The sequence below is a fragment of the Rhipicephalus microplus genome, chromosome X (assembly GCF_043290135.1).
Source record: "Rhipicephalus microplus isolate Deutch F79 chromosome X, USDA_Rmic, whole genome shotgun sequence".
NCBI classification, from domain to species: Eukaryota; Metazoa; Arthropoda; class Arachnida; order Ixodida; family Ixodidae; genus Rhipicephalus; species Rhipicephalus microplus.
The window spans coordinates 459,498,609-459,516,181 of record NC_134710.1 but is presented as its reverse complement, the minus strand read 5'-3'; the positions used below and the strand labels follow the sequence as shown (position 1 = coordinate 459,516,181).

Below are 17,573 nucleotides of genomic sequence, written 5' to 3'. Positions count from 1 at the left end.
AGCTTTCTCTCCCGATGTGGCCTGGTTGTTTTTCAAATATTAGTCACATAGTTTAAAAGCGCTATACCCGTAGCCTCAATAATATCAATAACTTGTGTGATGCGACGTTTATGTGAAGGAAAGTGTACACCTAGGAGGTCACTTTTTTGTTAGACACAAAATTAACGAGATCTGACAACAAGCATGCGAAAGAGAGCACAGTGGATGTTATAAGAAGTAATTGTAATGCAAATGTGAAGAAAGAGAAGTGAATTAAATGATAACTTGCCGCGGACAGGTACCAAACCTGCGACCTTCGAGTAACACGTTTGATGCTCTATGAAGTGGTCTGCCACGGCGGCTATCCTCCCATCGTATTCAAGGGGTATATATGTGCATTGAACGTAGGAGTGCCAGTCAGCGCGACCGGTAGCCAAGATGGCGAGTGTGCAACACCCTGTATCTGCCTCTTTGGCGTCAAGTAGAACGTGACGCCGAACACTAGGAGTGGACACAAGCAATGCCTTCTCCATCTTCTATGCTGCCATAGCTGATTAGACAAAGCCAAAGCCGCCAACCAGATTTCGACATCAGCCAAGTCTTTCCGAAGTGCGAGCAAGATTATCTAAAACACTGCTCCGGAAATCTGAGGACTAATTATCGTTATTATCAAGAATTCGACAGCATCGCATCAAAACAGAGGACTCTACCAGCGCAGTTCGACAGAGCCCATACTGAGATTCGACACGGTAGCGCGTGGCCGTGAAGAATCAAGTCGCCGAAATGCTACGGGTCGACATCATTGAGCCGAGTAAGGGTTCGTTGGCGTCATCTGTGGTATTAGTGAAGGACGGAAACCTACGTTTTGGCGTCGAGAACCGCCGCCTGAACAAAATCACTAAGAAGGGCGTGCACCCTCTCCCACGTATAGACGACACCCTGAATTGACTCCACAACACGAAGTACTTATCCTCGATGGACCCCAAGACCAGCTTATGGCAAAAGTCGACGAGAGAAATCACGAGAAGACTGCCCTTATCCCACCAGACGGCTTCTTCGAGTTGAAGGTCATGCCACTTGGTCTTCGCTCGGCACTTGCGATGTTTCAGTGTGTTATGGACACCGTGCTGGCTGTATTGAAGTGGAAAACCTACCTCGTGAACTTGTGCGACGTCGTCGTGTTTTCATCGAGCATCGAAGAGCATTTTCGGCGCCCCGAAACAGTACTTCAAGCTATCACGGTCTCCGAACTAACCTTGAAGCCAGAAAAGTGTCACTTCGCGTACAACAAGCTGTTTTTTCTGGGACACGTTATTAAGAAGTCTGAAGTTCGGCCCGCAAAAAATAGCCGCCATCACCAATTTCTTGACGCAAACCGACAAGAAGGCAGTACGGCGATTTCTCGGAGTGTGCGCCTATTACAGGCGTTTTGTCAAAAAATTCTCACAGATCCGACGAGCTGCTAACTCACCTCACGAAGATTAACGTCGAATTCATGTGAGAAACGACACAATAGGAAGTATTTCAGAAAATTAAACGAAGCCTGCAGACATCACCAATACGATGAAATAGAAGCACACGCCTACGCGAGCAGCGTAGGCCTCGGCCCCGTGCTTGTGCGAAGGGTTGTTGACCTGGAAAGGGTTAACAGTTATGCTAGCCGGTCGCTGTCTAAGGCCGACTACAACTAATCCACAACAGCACGTTAGAGAACCGCAAGTGGTTCTTTTCGGAACCCTCCAATACTGCGTCTCTCATAATACCAGGGTGATTTGGGACGTTAAACACCACATATCAATAAAATCAACTATTTCACAAGAGAAAAACAGTGCCTTGGAATCATCTGGCTAGCGTCAAAGTTTCGCCTTTACCTCTATGGTAGGCATTTAAAAGTTGTGAGCGATACCCACGCCCTGTGTTCGTTAGATAACTTGAAGGACCCTTCAGGGCATCTCGCATGGTGGGGTCTAAGGCTTCAAGAACTCGGCATTATCGGCATGTACAAGTCCGGAAGGAAACACTCCGACGCCGACGGCCTGTCACACGCCCTGATCGATCCACCACCACAGGATGACCATGCATGATGAGAGCTTCTTGGGAAGAATAAGTTGCGAAGAACAAGCGATAGTGAACCTAACCAGAACTGAGGGGCCTGGCAGAAGGCCTTTAGGACCGGACTACCCTCGTGCCACAAATATTCTGGCGAGAACTGGCGTCATTCTTCTTAAAAAAACAGCACCCTCATAAAGAAGAACTTCTCTTTCGTTCTAGCCAGCTATCTCATTATTGTACCTTCGGCAATGCGACATAAAATTCTTCAGGCCCTACACCATGACCTGATGGCTGGACACCTTGGATTCTCCTGCAGGCTTGCAAGAGTACAGTAGAAGTACTACTGGCCACGCCTTGCCGCCGACGTCTCTCGCTATCTCAGGACGAGCCAAGACTGTTAGCGACGAAAGACACCACCCAAAAGACCAGCAGGCTTTTTCCAGGCAATCGATCCTTCCCGGTGACCATTCCAGCAAGTCGAGAAGAACCTTCTGGCGCAGATATCGATGCAGACTTACGGAAATAATTGAATCTCTCTAGGTACTAGCTAAACCGCTACGCCGAAACAATAGCCCTACCCAAAGGCAGTGGCACAGAGGTCGCCAATTTTTTTTGTTAAGAACATCGTCCATCGACATGGCGCCCCAGAGGTCCTCATCACTGACAAAGGTACGGCGTTTACAGCTGACCTGACTCAGGCAATCCTGAGATACAGTCAGACAAACCACCGCCGGACAATAGTGTACCACCCACAAGCCATTGGTGTGACCGAGCGTCTAAATAAAAATATAGCTGACATGCTGGCCATGTATGTCGACGTCGAACACAAGACATAGGACGCCATACTTACGTACGTGACCTGCGCATACAACACAGCCATGCAGGAGATGACGCAGATGACGCTGTACAAGGTGGACAACGGAATGAACCAGGCAACAATGCTCGACGCCATGCTGCCCAACGTCACCGACAAAGGGAACTTCTACGTCATCGTCTACCTTCAGCACGCCGAAGAATACTAACTCGCCCAGCTCTACATCAACAACCAAGAGATGGCTGACAGCCACCGCTACAATCTTCGACGAAGCTTCATGGTACACCAGCCGGGTGACCCTGTTTGGTTGGGACGCCGATACATTAACATGAACTCAGCGAAAAACTTCTACGACATTACTTCGGGACTTACAGGGTAGTTCAATGTCTCGGCGCTTTCAACTACGAGGTTGTCCCAGACGGCATAACAAAATTTTAACGGCGCCGAGCGCGGCCTGAAGTCGTTCATATGTCGTGCACCTGCACCCATTTCATGTTTTTTGGTCGATAACTTATAAAAAAAAAAGTTGAACACAATACTAAACGCCGCTCTTTTCGGCTGTCTGAATAATAACTGCGTGTGCAGCCTAATATATCGCCTCTCTGCTGTTTTTGCGATACTATATTTTATGCTCTTTTATTTACCTTTTACCTTGCGTTCAGCCAATACGTGCAAAGAAGAGCTTGTTTTACGTAATTTCTCGGAGCAATAACAACACCGTCGTGAGTGCGGGCGTGAAATATCTGTCTTTGTTGTGCGTCATGCTTTCATCATCATCAGCCTGACTACGTCCACTGCAGGACAAAGGCCTCTCCCATGTTCCGCCAGTTAACCCGGTCCTGTGCTTGCTGCTGCCAATTTATACCCGCAAACTTCTTAATCTCATCTGCCCACCTAACCTTCTGTCTCCCCCTAACCCGCTTCCCTTCTCTGGGAATCCAGTCAGTTACCCTTAATGACCAGCGGTTATCCTGTCTACGCGCTACATGCCCTGCCCATGTCCATTTCTTCATCTTGATTTCAGCTAAGATATCCTTAACCCCCGTTTGTTCCCTAATCCACTCTGCTCTCTTCTTGTCTCTTAAGGTTGCACCTACCATTTTTCTTTCCATTGCTCGCTGCGTCGTCCTCAATTTAAGCTGAACCCTCTTTGTAAGTCTCCAGGTTTCTGCTCCGTAGCTAAGTACCGGCAAGATACAGCTGTTATATACCTTCCTCTTGAGGGATAGTGGCAATCTACCTGTCATAATTTGAGAGTGCTTGCCGAATGTGCTCCACCCCATTCTTATTCTTCTAGTTACTTCAATCTCGTGGTTCGGCTCTGCGGTTATTACCTGCCCTAAGTAGACATAGTCTTTTACAACTTCAAGTGCACTATTACCTATCTCAAAGCGCTGCTCCTTGCCGAGGTTGTTGTACATTACTTTCGTTTTCTGCAGATTAATTTTAAGACCCACCTTTCCGCTCTCCTTGTCTAACTTCGTAATCATGAGTTGCAATTCGTCCCCCGAGTTACTCAGCAATGCAATGTCATCGGCGAAGCGCAGGTTACTAAGGTATTCTCCATTGACTCTTATCCCTAACTGCTCCCATTCTAGGCTTCTGAAAACCTCCTGTAAGCACGCGGTAAATAGCATTGGGGAAATTGTGTCCCCCTGCCTTACACCCTTCTTGATTGGTATTCTGTTGCTTTCTTTATGAAGCACTATGGTAGCAGTTGATCCCCTGTAGATTGCTTCCAGAATGTTTATATATACTTCATCTACGCCCTGATTCCGCAGTGTTTGCATGACGGCTGATATTTCTACTGAATCAAACGCCTTCTCGTAATCTATGAAGGCTATGTATAGTGGTTGGTTATACTCTGAGCATTTCTCTATTACCTGATTGATAGTATGAATGTGGTCAATTGTTGAGTAGCCTGTTCGAAATCCTGCTTGTTCCTTTGGTTGATTGAATTCTAATGTTTTCTTTACTCTGTTAGCAATTACCTTTGTAAATAGCTTGTATACTACAGAGAGCAAGCTGATCGGCCTGTAATTCTTCAAGTCCTTGTCATCTCCTTTCTTATGTATTAAGATGATGTTAGCGTTCTTCCAAGACTCTGGTACTCTTCCCGTCAGGAGACACCTCGTAAACAGGGTGGCTAGTTTTTCTAACACAATCTGTCCTCCATCTTTCAGCAGATCTGATGTTACCTGATCCTCACCAGCAGCTTTGCCCCTTTGCATGCCCTCCAAAGCTTTTCTGACTTCTTCTATCATTACTGGTGGGGTGTAATCTGGGTTACTGCTAGTTCTTATAGTATTAAGGTCGTGGTTGTCTCGGCTACTGTACAGATCTCTGTAAAACTCCCCCGCTATTTTAACTATCCTATCCATATTGGTAGTTATTTTGCCTTCTTTGTCCCTTAGTGCATACATCCGACTTTTGCCTATCCCAAGTTTCCTCTTCACTGCTTTGACGCTTCCTCCAGTTTTCAGAGCGTGTTCAATTCTCTCCTTGTTATACTTTCTTACATCGCATACCTTATGTCTATTAATCAACTTCGAAAGCTCTGCCAGTTCTATTTTGTCTGTTGTACTTGACACTTTCATGATTTGACGCTTCTTAATTAGGTTCTTCGTTTCTTGGGAAAGCTTGCCAGTGTCCTGTCTAACTACCCGGCCTCCAACTTCCACTGCACACTCCGTAATGATACTCGTCAGATTATCATTCATTGTATCTACGCTAAGGTTGGTTTCCTCACTAAGAGCCGAGTACCTGTTCTGCAGTGACACTCTGAATTCCTGTACTTTCCCTCTCAGTGCTAGCTGATTGATTGACTTCTTGCGTATCAGTTTCTGTCGTTCCTTCTTCAAGTCTAGGCGAATTCGAGACCGTACCATTCTATGGTCACTGCATCGTACCTTGCCAATCACTTCCACATCCTTAACGATTCCAGGGTGTGCACTCATTATAAAGTCTATTTCGTTCTTATTTTCGCCATTAGGGCTCCTCCATGTCCACTTGCGGTTTTCTCGTTTTCGGTAGAAGGTATTCAAAATCCGTAAATTATTACGTTCTGCGAATTCTACCAGTAGCTCTCCTCTGGCGTTTCTAGTACCGATGCCATAATCTCCTACTGCCTGGTCTCCAGCCTGCTTCTTCCCTACCTTTGCATTAAAGTCGCCCATCACTATAGTATACTGTGTTTTTACCTTACTCATTGCCAATTCCACGTCTTCATAGAAGCTTTCAACTGAAGCGTCATCATGGCTGGATGTAGGCGCGTAAGCCTGTACTACCTTCATTTTTTTGTATCTTTTATTCAGTTTAATTACGATACCTGCCACCCTTTCATTAATGCTATAGTATTCCTCTATGTTGCCAGCTATGTTTCTGTGAATTAGGAACCCCACTCCCAGTTCTCTTCTGTCTGCCAAGCCCCTGTAGCAAAGGACGTGCCCATTCTGTAGCACCGTATAGGCCTCATCTGTCCTCCTAACCTCACTGAGCCCTATTATATCCCATTTAACACCCTCTAGCTCCTCGAATAGTACAGCTAGACTTCCCTCACTAGATAAGGTTCTAGCGTTAAACGTTGCCAAGTTCAGGTTCCAATGCTTTAATTCACTTCATGCTTTAATTCACTTCAAATATTACTCCTACTCAGAACAGCTCGACGTACTGTATCGAGAATGTGTCAATACAACACGCAGTTCAATAATGCCTATAGTGCATTCGTAAGGTGTCCACGAGGGCACGTTTTCTTTAGAAATAACAACAATAGGAATATTTCAGGCACTTTATAATTATTTACGTCTACGTGCAGGCCCCAGAAAAACGTGGCTGGCCCAACGGAGCAAGAATATTTGCAAAGAAACTGCCAGGCCATGGCAGTGCGTGAGGGCAACGTGATAGCGCCACGGAGGAAAACGGCTTACCCCGGAGCTCAACAGATGAGGCTGTCGGCGTGTTGCCATCTTTTACATGCGCTTCAATGAAGGCGGCGTATAAAAATCGCAATGGCTCCTCGCAGTTTGCTATTATTTTTAGAATTCTGTCTATAACGCATATCGCTAGACGTAACAGATATCTTCGTTTCAGTTACTATTTGATACTGCCAAAATTGAAGGTCGTACATCGCTTGAAACGAACTGCTAAATGGTCCCTGAGCAGACGACATATGGTGCCTGCACATGCACGCTCCCCTCGCTCCACGCTCGCGGGTCGTGTGCACACATGCGTAAGTGGCCTTAGGAGGGAAAGTTCCCAACAAGCGGCCGTGGGTCCCTTCGCTATCTTGGCTTGCTCGCTTTACTCGCATTGCACAGGTGGCGCTGACTTGGGCGATTTCTCGGTGTCTTGCACGCGCGTTTCGCGCCGTTACGAAGGAGGGCTTTGAATATTTTGACCAGTATTTCTTCGGGATGCCCCGAAAGTGAGGGTGGGCATCCAGCAAAGACAAAGTAATTGCTCTGAAAGTTTCTAGTGGCCCAGTGAAGTTGGAAAAGTCGGCTAGTACCATAGCCAGAAAAGACCAAGACCGGAAAGGGGCATATACAGGCGGGGCTCCGAGGTGAGCTTGGTGGCGGCGAAGTTGTCAAGGACAAAGTGAAACGGCAGTGTTCCCACCTAACTCCGTACCTTCAATCTTTTCGCGCTTTCTCAACTAATTGTCAGCTGTTCACACAAAGATGCGCGCACGCATGCACATACACACAGACAGAGAAAAATTAACTAGACCTTACGTGAAGTGTTGAACGCCTGAAAGAAAAGCTACTTTGGTTGCTCAAAGTAAAGTTGCCTGCTAATTTTATTTGCATCTTTAATTTGCGGCCACAGAGAGGGTCAGCTTTTCGCTATACAACGACACCAATGTCGGCAGTTCTGCGAAACGAGCTCTCTAACGCTGTCACGATAAAATTTGGATCTTGTGAGTGCGCACCGGAACACATTCACCAGGGTGCAAACGGCGATTCGGATTGGAGTGACCTTGAACGAGAGCGCGGTGAGAGGAGCACGCGCTTTTTTTCTTTCTCCGTTAGCAGAGTTTCACGACAGAGGGTACGTCAGTGCTGTGCCCGATTTCCTGACGTTTCCCGGGAGCTCGAGCGAGCGCAGTTTCTCCTCCTCAAGACTTCTTGCAACGTGGTCGACGTACTGAATCGGGAATTCACTCATCTTCCGCATTACTATCAGCCTTACCTATATTTACGTTAAAGCTCTACTCTCACGTCTACCAATAACAGTGGCGTTCGAACGCAATGTCAATATTCATTGATAAAAGTTGCGAATTACGCAGGGGGGTGCATTGACCTCGCACCAGTCAATTCCTCCAGGGAACTTCTTGACCAATGTTACGTTATCATTTCTTTCTTCTTACTTATTTGCGAGCCCTCAAAACTCGTATTCCAAGGTGCAATATGAAAAGGCACCAAGAAGAGCACCGCTTACGTGAGATATTGGTTTTCAAGAGCATTCCTATCATTGTCTAAAGAACTAATGATAGGCTAACAGACGCATTAATCGACTCATTCCAACTCATTTTGACTAATATCAAGCCGTGAGTCAGAGTAATATTCAGCCCGAGTAAGCAACGCTTTGGTGAGTTTTAGCCCGGTTGAAGACGATTTTCGTCAGTGTAAATCTGAGCTAGTTTATATCAGAAACATTTTGGCTAGTCTGAGTGAGTTCCAAGCATGAAATGTATTTTATGAGTAGGCCTGAGTGAGCTCTACCAGTTTCGCTGAGCTCTGCCGAGCACAAACATTTATGTTGGCGTAGCGTTGGTACATTTCCTCATAATATTAACCACTGCAAATCACAGCTGCTTTTAGGTGGCGCAGGTTTCGCCGTCACGCACGCAACGTTGGTTTTCGTTCATTGCATACAGCATTTCATCATGGGCAGTAGGAACATATTCAAGAAAGACACAACTGTTTTTCAATTATGTACAGCATCTGTGGTAACAAATGGCACACAAAGGTTGAATTGTACTCACCAGTCCATTTGAAAGGAGGTAAAAGTCATCCCCTGATGTGAGCTTTCCAGGGCTGGATGATGTTGCATGAACCCTGCCCGCAATTTTTTTTTCTGTGTTCGTAGTAGGAAATTTCGTCATTAGTTATTTGGAACTCACAAGTATGTGATAACCACTAGCAATTGGTTCATGATCACTACGAAGTATATTTCTCAATTTGCACAGTTCTGTCGTTAAAACATATTATTCAACGACCTTTTAAATACTAACTGCAGAAAAAATTTTTCAATGCAGAAGCTCTCGCACCTATTCAGAAGCATCAGTTCTTTATTATTTGTTTTGAGATAACCGATTGATATGTAGGGCTTAACGCCCTGAAACCACCATATGATTATGAGAGACGCCATAATGGAGAGCTCCGGAAATTTTGACCACCCGGGGTCCTTTAACGTGCGCCCAAATGTTAGCCCACGGGCCTGCAGCATTTTTCCTTCCTCGAAAATGCAGTCACCGCAGCCTAGATTTGATCCCTCGATCTGCGGGTGAGCAGCCGAGTACTTTAACCACTAGACCTCCGCGGCGGGGTGTGGTGAAATAACTTAAATGTTCAATTCTTTGGCAGGCGTAAATTATACCTATATACCACTTGCCTTGCGGTGGTTTCGCTTCCCTCAACAAATAACCAAAGACTGCTTTTTTTCAAATTAGAATTAAAATTATCACCTACAATGCAGGAGCATATACATTCACATCGGAAGCAAAGCTAAAAATAGACATTAGAACTGTACTTGAAGAGATAAAAACACTCTTTAGAAAAGTTCAGCGAATATCATGCACTGTGAAAGTCGATGCAATGTGAAGCAGTCAGCTAGGAGGTCCATACGTCACAATATTTAGCTCACGAACAAATTAAGTGATTTATGCCTGTAATGTCATTCAGTGTCACATATTTTGAATCAAAGCACGCAAGCATGCAAATTCCGGTATCAACATCCTAATAAAATGCACATTTTGGTCTACAGCACGCTATACCTGTTATTTGTATTGTCATACCCATGCTATGCGAGTATTGGTGTATTACAGTGTAATTAAAGGTCCCCGACTGCCCTCAGATTGTTTCACTTTTACATGACGTACATGAGATGCAAGAAAACTTTACATTATGGCCTATAATTTATGTTCTATCATTCGAACTACGTTCTTTATTCAGTGATGCCAAGATATCATAGATTGATTTATTTATTTGTGGGGTTTAAAGTCCTAAAACCACCATATGAATATGAGAGACGCCGTAGTGAAGGGCTCCGGAAATTTCGACCACCTGGGGTTTTTTAACGTGCACCCAAATCTGAGCACACGGGCCTACAACATTTCCGCCTACATCAAAAATGTAGCCGCCGCAGCCGGGGTTCAATCCCGCGACCTGTGGGTCAGGTGCTATCATAGAGTTTTCTAAATTTAACTAGAGGGGAGTCAGGCGCTTGACATATCTACAGCTTTTCCCACTAACTTTATCCCAAGGAACAGCTTAGATAATCTGCATGCCATTGAAATAATCTGACCGTCAACCCCTTTAATTCATGTGCCAAAAATTTGATCCAAGCACCAAAATATTCAATCCAAGCGCCAACTTTATTAAGCCGTGTGCCAGTGATTTTAATCTAAGTGCCATCGTGCTTAATCCAATTGCCAATGACTCTAATCCAGGTGCCAGTCAGTTTAATCTATGCACAAAAAGCATAATACGGAACGTAAAAATGGCAGTGCATTTGAAATGCAGTTTCTACAATATAAAATATTATAATGGGAAGGTACAATAAATCATTATTATTAGTATTCGCCGCTAGTATTTGTGAAAACAAAAATTACTTCCGCGGTACGCTTGAGCCGTGTTTGGAGTGATTATACTGTGCTGTGTACAAGTTTGTAGATGAGTGCTTGGCCCGGGTGGTGTCATTTTAATAGCAATGAAAGAAAAAGCAAGAATATTTTGTGTTCGTCAGCAAACCTCATAATTGGATTTGTATAGCATTACATGTCCGGGCCAGGTCATGTAATGCGGCCGACATATTATTGTTTGTAGGAGAGCCGGGATGCATAATAAGATATGGAGAACTGAACTGTGGGTAGTGATGTGTCAAAAACAGGTACATGCTCTATAAATTAGGGGGCCATTACAGGGCAGAGCAAATTAGAAATTATTTAAAGAGGCTTTTGTTCCGCAGTGCACACAAGACGTAAACTCGTGATCCTCATGTGAAAAACGAAAGTCATTTTTTATATTCATATTAGTTGTTATCTTTTTATTCAAACAAAATTATGTGTATTCGATGAACGCGTGTTTAAAGCAAACACACTTCAGGAACACTAGCGTCGTCTTTTACATGAAAACAGCAGTATCTCTTTTGATGCTTTTACAAAAAAAACCTTATTTCTACTTAAACCCAAACAAATGCAACTTGAGTTTTAAATGGTTGTTTGTGATTTCAAGAATGAATGAATATCAAATCAAATCAAACTTTATTTATTTACCAGACAAAAAATGGAAGGTCGCCAAGGATAAAAGCCGCGAGAACGGCTTGACAAAGGCCCTGGTGACCATCTGTCAATCACCGTTGTTATCACCGGGCTGAGCAGACGACTGCGAATGCCTCAGCAAATAAGTAGCCAAAAGCAGATGACACGAATCTATGCATATGCGATGGTGTACATGGTTAGCCGAAATAATTAAGTAGCGACGAAGCATAGACTAACATGGACTCTATGAGCAAAGACGTTTAGTAGCCGTAAATGCAATTAACACACACTTTCTTATTTTGAAGCTATGACACCAAAACTTTAAAAGGAAATAGCAATGAGCACTTCATTTCATAAGCGCAAGCATGCATAGGCGAGGGAAAAGTTCTTCTTGTGACTTCAAGTTTACATTATTCTGACATTTATTCTCTATAAAGCAGCAAACTTGTGTTTCTAGTGCATGGATTACACTGACTGGAACTTGAATTAAAGTCATTGGCAATCGGATTAAACTCATTGGCACGCGGCCTCATTGAGTTGGCGCTTGGATTGAATGTTTGGCACATGGATTAAAATGCTCGGCGCACAGATTATTTCAATGGCGTGCAGATTATTTAAGCTGGCACTTGGATTAAAGTGGGCGGGAAAACCTGTAGTTTGTTACATAGATAGAGATAGATAGATAGATAGATAGATAGATAGATAGATAGATAGATAGATAGATAGATAGATAGATAGATAGATAGATAGATAGATAGATAGATAGATAGATAGATAGATAGATAGATAGATAGATAGATACTTTCAGAATGCCTCCAAGTTGATAAGATATACCGTGAAATTCAAAAGTTTTTGTTAATTCAGGAAAATCACTAGGTTGAAGTGGGAATGAAGGTTAGCTTACTAGACTTAGCTGATGTGTGCAGGTTAAGTGAGTACTTCTTTAGGATCTTGGTCATGCCTGCGTACGGCCCACCGCTCACGTGTGACAGCAGGAGGTCCTTGTTTCCGGGCAGCAGCTTGACCAGCGCCGAGTCGGCACGTCGACCAGCCATCGGCTCATCGACGTTGACACCCGATGTGGTCACAGGTCGAAGTCTGGCTTCTATGTCGTCCACTTCACCATCGAGGTTTAGAAATCTAGTGGAGTGCGATTCACATGAGGAGAAAACGGAGCTGATATGTGATTCTGCATACAGTGCGGCGCGAGAAATTTATCCTCTGATATCCCTGAAGGCGAGGGAACAATATAGGTATGGCAGCAAACTCGAAAATTGGTACGCCAGCACTTGATGAAGAAATGTAGAATGAAATCTTGCCAGATATTTAGAAAAAAAAGCTTCCTCTTTGAAGAGGAACACGCCTTCGTCCTGGGTTGGAAACCTGAACAAGTAACTTTCCAGAGCAGTTGCTTTACTAACAGATCTAGCAGATGTCCAATGATTGACAGCGCGTGGTCAGAATAATCTGTCACTCGAAACATGTGGCACTTGATGTGGCAATTAGGGTTATACAATTCTGACTACCAATATTCAGATCAATGTGCTTGAATACGGCTGTTATTTTTGCCCTATTGCCTACAAATTCCCGACAAATTCACTAGATCAGCCAGTAGAGCAACAAGTTCTAAATGGTGGTGGTCCAGTGCTTCAAACATCAGCCACCAAAAAGGTTTATGCCAATTAAGAAACTTATCTACTGAAGAACTTGTGTGAATGCTTTTGTATGTTTTTATCGTGCTGTATAATGGTGGATGCCAATTTTCTTTTACACAGTCTAGCTTAGAGGGCGTTTCTCGTAATAATAAAGCGGTTTTGAAACGTTAAACCCCACATATTATTCAGTCTAGCTTAGAAACGACAGCGTAATCTTGTAAACTTCAGCATTAGAGGGCTGGTTAGGGTAATTCAACAGCTGATTGTCATGCGTATTGAAATATATATTATTTAGGCACATCCACAATGCCCACCTTATTGCCATGTTACGCTAGGGCTTTCTATTAGTGCACAAACAATGCTCCTCTCGCCGAAAATGTATTCTTCTCTCACCGACTCCTTTCGCGGGTGTTATAAGTTAGTGTTTGTTGAACGTTTATTGCTTGCAACCTCTAGGTGTAGTTGATGGCGTAGTGGCACGTGAAATGTCTCGTTTAAGTTGGTAAACCCAGTGTTGGTACCACGCCGAAGCCGGCAGAAGGAAATGACCATAGTTTGCCCATGGCAGTCATACGATTCGCTTCACCTGACTGAATGGACGAAAGGCGGATATATATACGTAGATTATAAAAAGTCTGGCTTCGGTTGCCGTATAATTAAAAAAAATAAGTATACGCCTCTAAAAAACTGTTTATTGGTGATGTTTCGATCGGAGACCGATCGAAACGTCACCAATAAACAGTTCTTTAGAGGCGTATACTTATTTTTTCCCATATATATATATATATATATATATATATATATATATATATATATATAAATATATATATATATGAAGTTGAAGGTAGCGCACATTGAAAAAGAAAATTATTTTACTAACGTTTCAGCCGTGGCACAGCTTTAGTCAGTGTAAATACGTCTATTAGAGTAGACTAGACCACAGCCGCTGTTACGGGCGCACGCCTCGAACTATCAGTACAGAAGCTAGTACATGAGAAATAAAATAACAATTGATATCGGTTGCAAAGATTGTTAAGATGACAAGCACATTAGGTATATGAATATATATGTATATATAATAGGTGCATAAATAGGAATAATAGGTAATAAGTTTGAATTGTTCTTCGCGTATCACCAACGTGGTGCACGGTGGGAAATGCAGGACATGTGAAAATAAAAACAATAAAAAAGCTGAAGACAAAGAGACCCGCCATCACGAACAAATTAATGAAATGAAAAGCCATGTTCTTTATTACGAGACAGGTGACCATTCCTACGCTTTCATCGATACCATAACGAAGAGCATTAAACTTATGAGTCAAGAAGGATTCCCATATCAAGGTTCGTTTTGAAGCCGGGCTGGATAAAAGCAGCCCTAAGTTTATCGAAACTGGGGCCAGGCATACTGACATGCCTGGGCAACAGTAGATCGGGAAGGCTTACGGCATGTGCACTGTGAGTATTAAAATGAATTCTCAAAATACTTTCCGTTTGACCTATGTATGGAGGTTGGCACATTCTTCACTTTAGGAGATATACGACATTAGCAGTGTCACATGTGTAGCCACCGTTCATTGTCAGTGAAAAGTTGAATGAAGTACTCGATACTGTTTTAGATGTGGTTATTTGCGCGCATACTTTGCAACGTGTTTTTTTTGCAGGGTTGACAACCTTCATCACATGGAACTTGTGGTTTTTGATAAAGCTAACAAATCACGGAAGTTCCGTGATCGTCGGTAGACCACGTGTGGTTATTTCGTGATGATTTCCTTCAGCAGCTCACTCTGCATTACAATGGTCAAATGTTTCTTTAAATTATGATTGACATTTGGAGCTCAGGCGCATGTGTCAAAATTACGTTAGTACGTGAAGTTTCTTTCGATCTTTTGTTAGTACCCAAAAGACCTGAACGATTGAGCTCTTCTGTGCCTTTGTTAGCGTTTGTGATTATACTAGACCGATAACTTTGTATTTTGAAAGCGCTCCGATGTTGCTCACAGTTGCAAAAAAAATCATGTCAATCAGAGCACATCCATCTAAAACAGAGCGCTTGGGTGTAGGGAATACTAGTTTTATTATTTTTAACATGACTACTACAAAGGTAGGGAGAAGGAACACGCTTCATTTTTTGCAGATGCCGTTATAATCCTTGATGCAGTTTTCACTTCCCAGAAAGATTTTACATGAATCAATTCATCACATCGTTCTGACGCATTTTTGTGACTGTTTCCATCAAAACGAGTACTGGAAAAACTTTATGATATATGTCTCATTGCTAAGAGAAATATGTAAGAGCCGTCACCGTTCATTATGTGGTTTTAAGTGTACAAGGTGACATTGCATGTCATCGAACGGCCCATTTGAAACTTGGGGTTTTGTGCTTACGCCAATGAAATTTTCCACCAACCAAAAACATACAAATTTTTCTATAAAATAATCTGTTTATCATGGTATCGAGCTTCCTGCATCTATTACGGCTCTACGTTGCGGGCCTCCAATTGAGCAAAGCGGCTCAGAAGTAAGCGAACAGCGAGTGAGAACAACAAGCAAAAGAATCCCAGAAGGGGCGTCTGCGTCGTTTGGTGTGTGGCGACACCATGAACCCTAGCTAAAGAATTGGAGGGGTAAGGCTGATTGAAATTTGAAGGCCCCCGGCAGAGGCAACACAGACCTTTGGCCCCTGCTTCATGTAGACGGCACCCTGGGCTTAGTTACCTGGCGGAAATGGGCAGTTACCTTTTTCTATCTCTTTATCTCCTCACATCTTTCTCTTTCTCTCCTACATTATATCTGTCGTGTCATCTTGTTTCTTCAATTTACTTCCGTATTTCCTGGCGACGAGTGTTAACCCGGGGCAGCTATTCAACCTTGGGTAATTATATTAGGTTAGAGCAGTGATGCGTGGCTTCCGTCCCCAAGTGTTTGCAGTTCAACCTAGTAGCGTCCCCTTGTTCGGCTCAGTGGTCGGTGGTCAAGAGCACATCTCCGCATGGCAAACCTTTTGCCTCTTTTCCTAATTGCTTCCTCAAGATGTGGCAATTCGATGAAGTAATTACCGTAAGCAAGCCAAAGCAGACCTTCTCGAATATAAAGTCACCTATAGCCAAAAGGAAAATAAGAAAGTCCGACCGATTTCACTTTTCCTCGTATAAAAAACAGTTACAGAAGAAATTGGTGCAAGTTACAAAAACATAAGCAAAGGAAGTGGAGACCTCATTTTGGAAGTCCGAGACAAGACACCATATTGTCACGGGGTCGTGACGTGGCCGAAGACAGGAGACTTCGTGTTGGGATTTAACTGTTTATTTGGGCGAACCTGTGCCCGGTAAACGGAAAGTCCAATTACAGCAGCAGTCTCGCACAGATAGCAGTCTCGGACTGATAGCGGGGAACGGAGCGTCGGCCTTAGATCAACAACTGACAAGCGGGGAAGCGCGTCGGCATTTATACTCCCGCCGTCGAATGTTCTAGCGCTACCGCTGGCGGCGGCGTACGTTCCAGAACAATCTGTACCATTCGCACAGTGGGCGTGATCTTATCGAAATGATCTACTACAGTCCGGAACCCTCTCGAAAACTGCGGGCGCGGTTTGCGCTGAGAATCGTGTGGTGTTTTGGGACGATAACAAAAGCTTGGGAAATGGAACGTGGCATTGCCCCCTTCTGAAAAAGGCATCGTCTCGTTGCTTTAACTAAAGATGAAGGTACAATATTAATGCAAGAAAGTACAATGAATAAATTACAATTCAACAATAATACAAAAAAAGCACTGTTTCAGTTTGTTAACGCGCATGAAACGGCTTTAGGCGTGCGACATGGACGACTTCAGGTCGCGATCGGCGTCGTTGAGAGTTCGTGATGCCGTCGGGGACAACCTCGTAATCAAGTGGGCCGAGACGTCGAACCACCCTGTACGGTCCGAAGTACCGTCGCAGAAGCTGTCTGGCGACGGAAGTGCGACGGGGCGGCGTTTTGGCGAGGACGGGGAGGAGCGTTGTGGCGCACTGCAGCAGCGTAGCTCATAGTTTCAGGCTCGGGCAGCGGTGTATGGGGAATTCGAAGTGATTGCCGAACTTCTTCTCGCACAATGTCGGCGATCGAATCCACTTGAGGTTGCGCCGAAGGCAACAGTTTGCGCAGCTCTTCCCGCACGATCGCTCGGATCGTTTCACGCAGGTTTCCGGAGTCACTGGTTTGAGCAGCAGCGCATTCTGGAGTCAGGCGACGATTATACTGTCTGGTGCACATGTCAAGGGTTTTTTGGATGGTGGTCGCCTCAGATACAAATTCTTGGACGGTGTTCGGTGGATTCCTCATTAGTCCCGCGAAGAGCTCCTGTTTGACCCCTCGCATGAGGAAACGAACTTTCTTCTCCTCAGGCATGTCTGGGTCAGCGTGACGAAATAGGCGGGTCATCTCCTCTGTGAAAATTCCATCCTCATTCGGTAGCTGAACCCGGGTCTCTAGTTGAGCAGCGGCCCTTTCTTTGCGAGCGACGCTCGCGAACGTTTGCAGAAATGCGCCGCAGAAGACATCCCACGTTCGAAGCGTGGACTCACGATTCTCTAGCCAGGTCCTTGCGGTGTCTTCCA

At 44.3% G+C, this 17,573-nt stretch overlaps 1 protein-coding gene across 8 annotated transcripts in view; it reads right to left on the bottom strand.

Moving 5' to 3' along the window:
• Nucleotides 1-17,573, bottom strand: part of LOC119160840 (putative phospholipase B-like 2) — a 181,469-nt gene that overhangs the window by 50,801 nt on the left and 113,095 nt on the right. For all 8 annotated transcript variants that reach the window (XR_012887707.1, XM_075880671.1, XM_075880672.1 and 5 more), the window contains 2 exons: nucleotides 12,232-12,467; nucleotides 8,832-8,923 (listed from right to left, as the gene is read on the bottom strand). Coding sequence is in view for 7 of the 8 variants with exons in the window: in XM_075880671.1 (XP_075736786.1) it covers nucleotides 8,832-8,923; nucleotides 12,232-12,467 (328 nt within the window). In the remaining variant the exon portion in view is untranslated. The remainder of the gene's footprint in view (nucleotides 1-8,831; nucleotides 8,924-12,231; nucleotides 12,468-17,573) is intronic.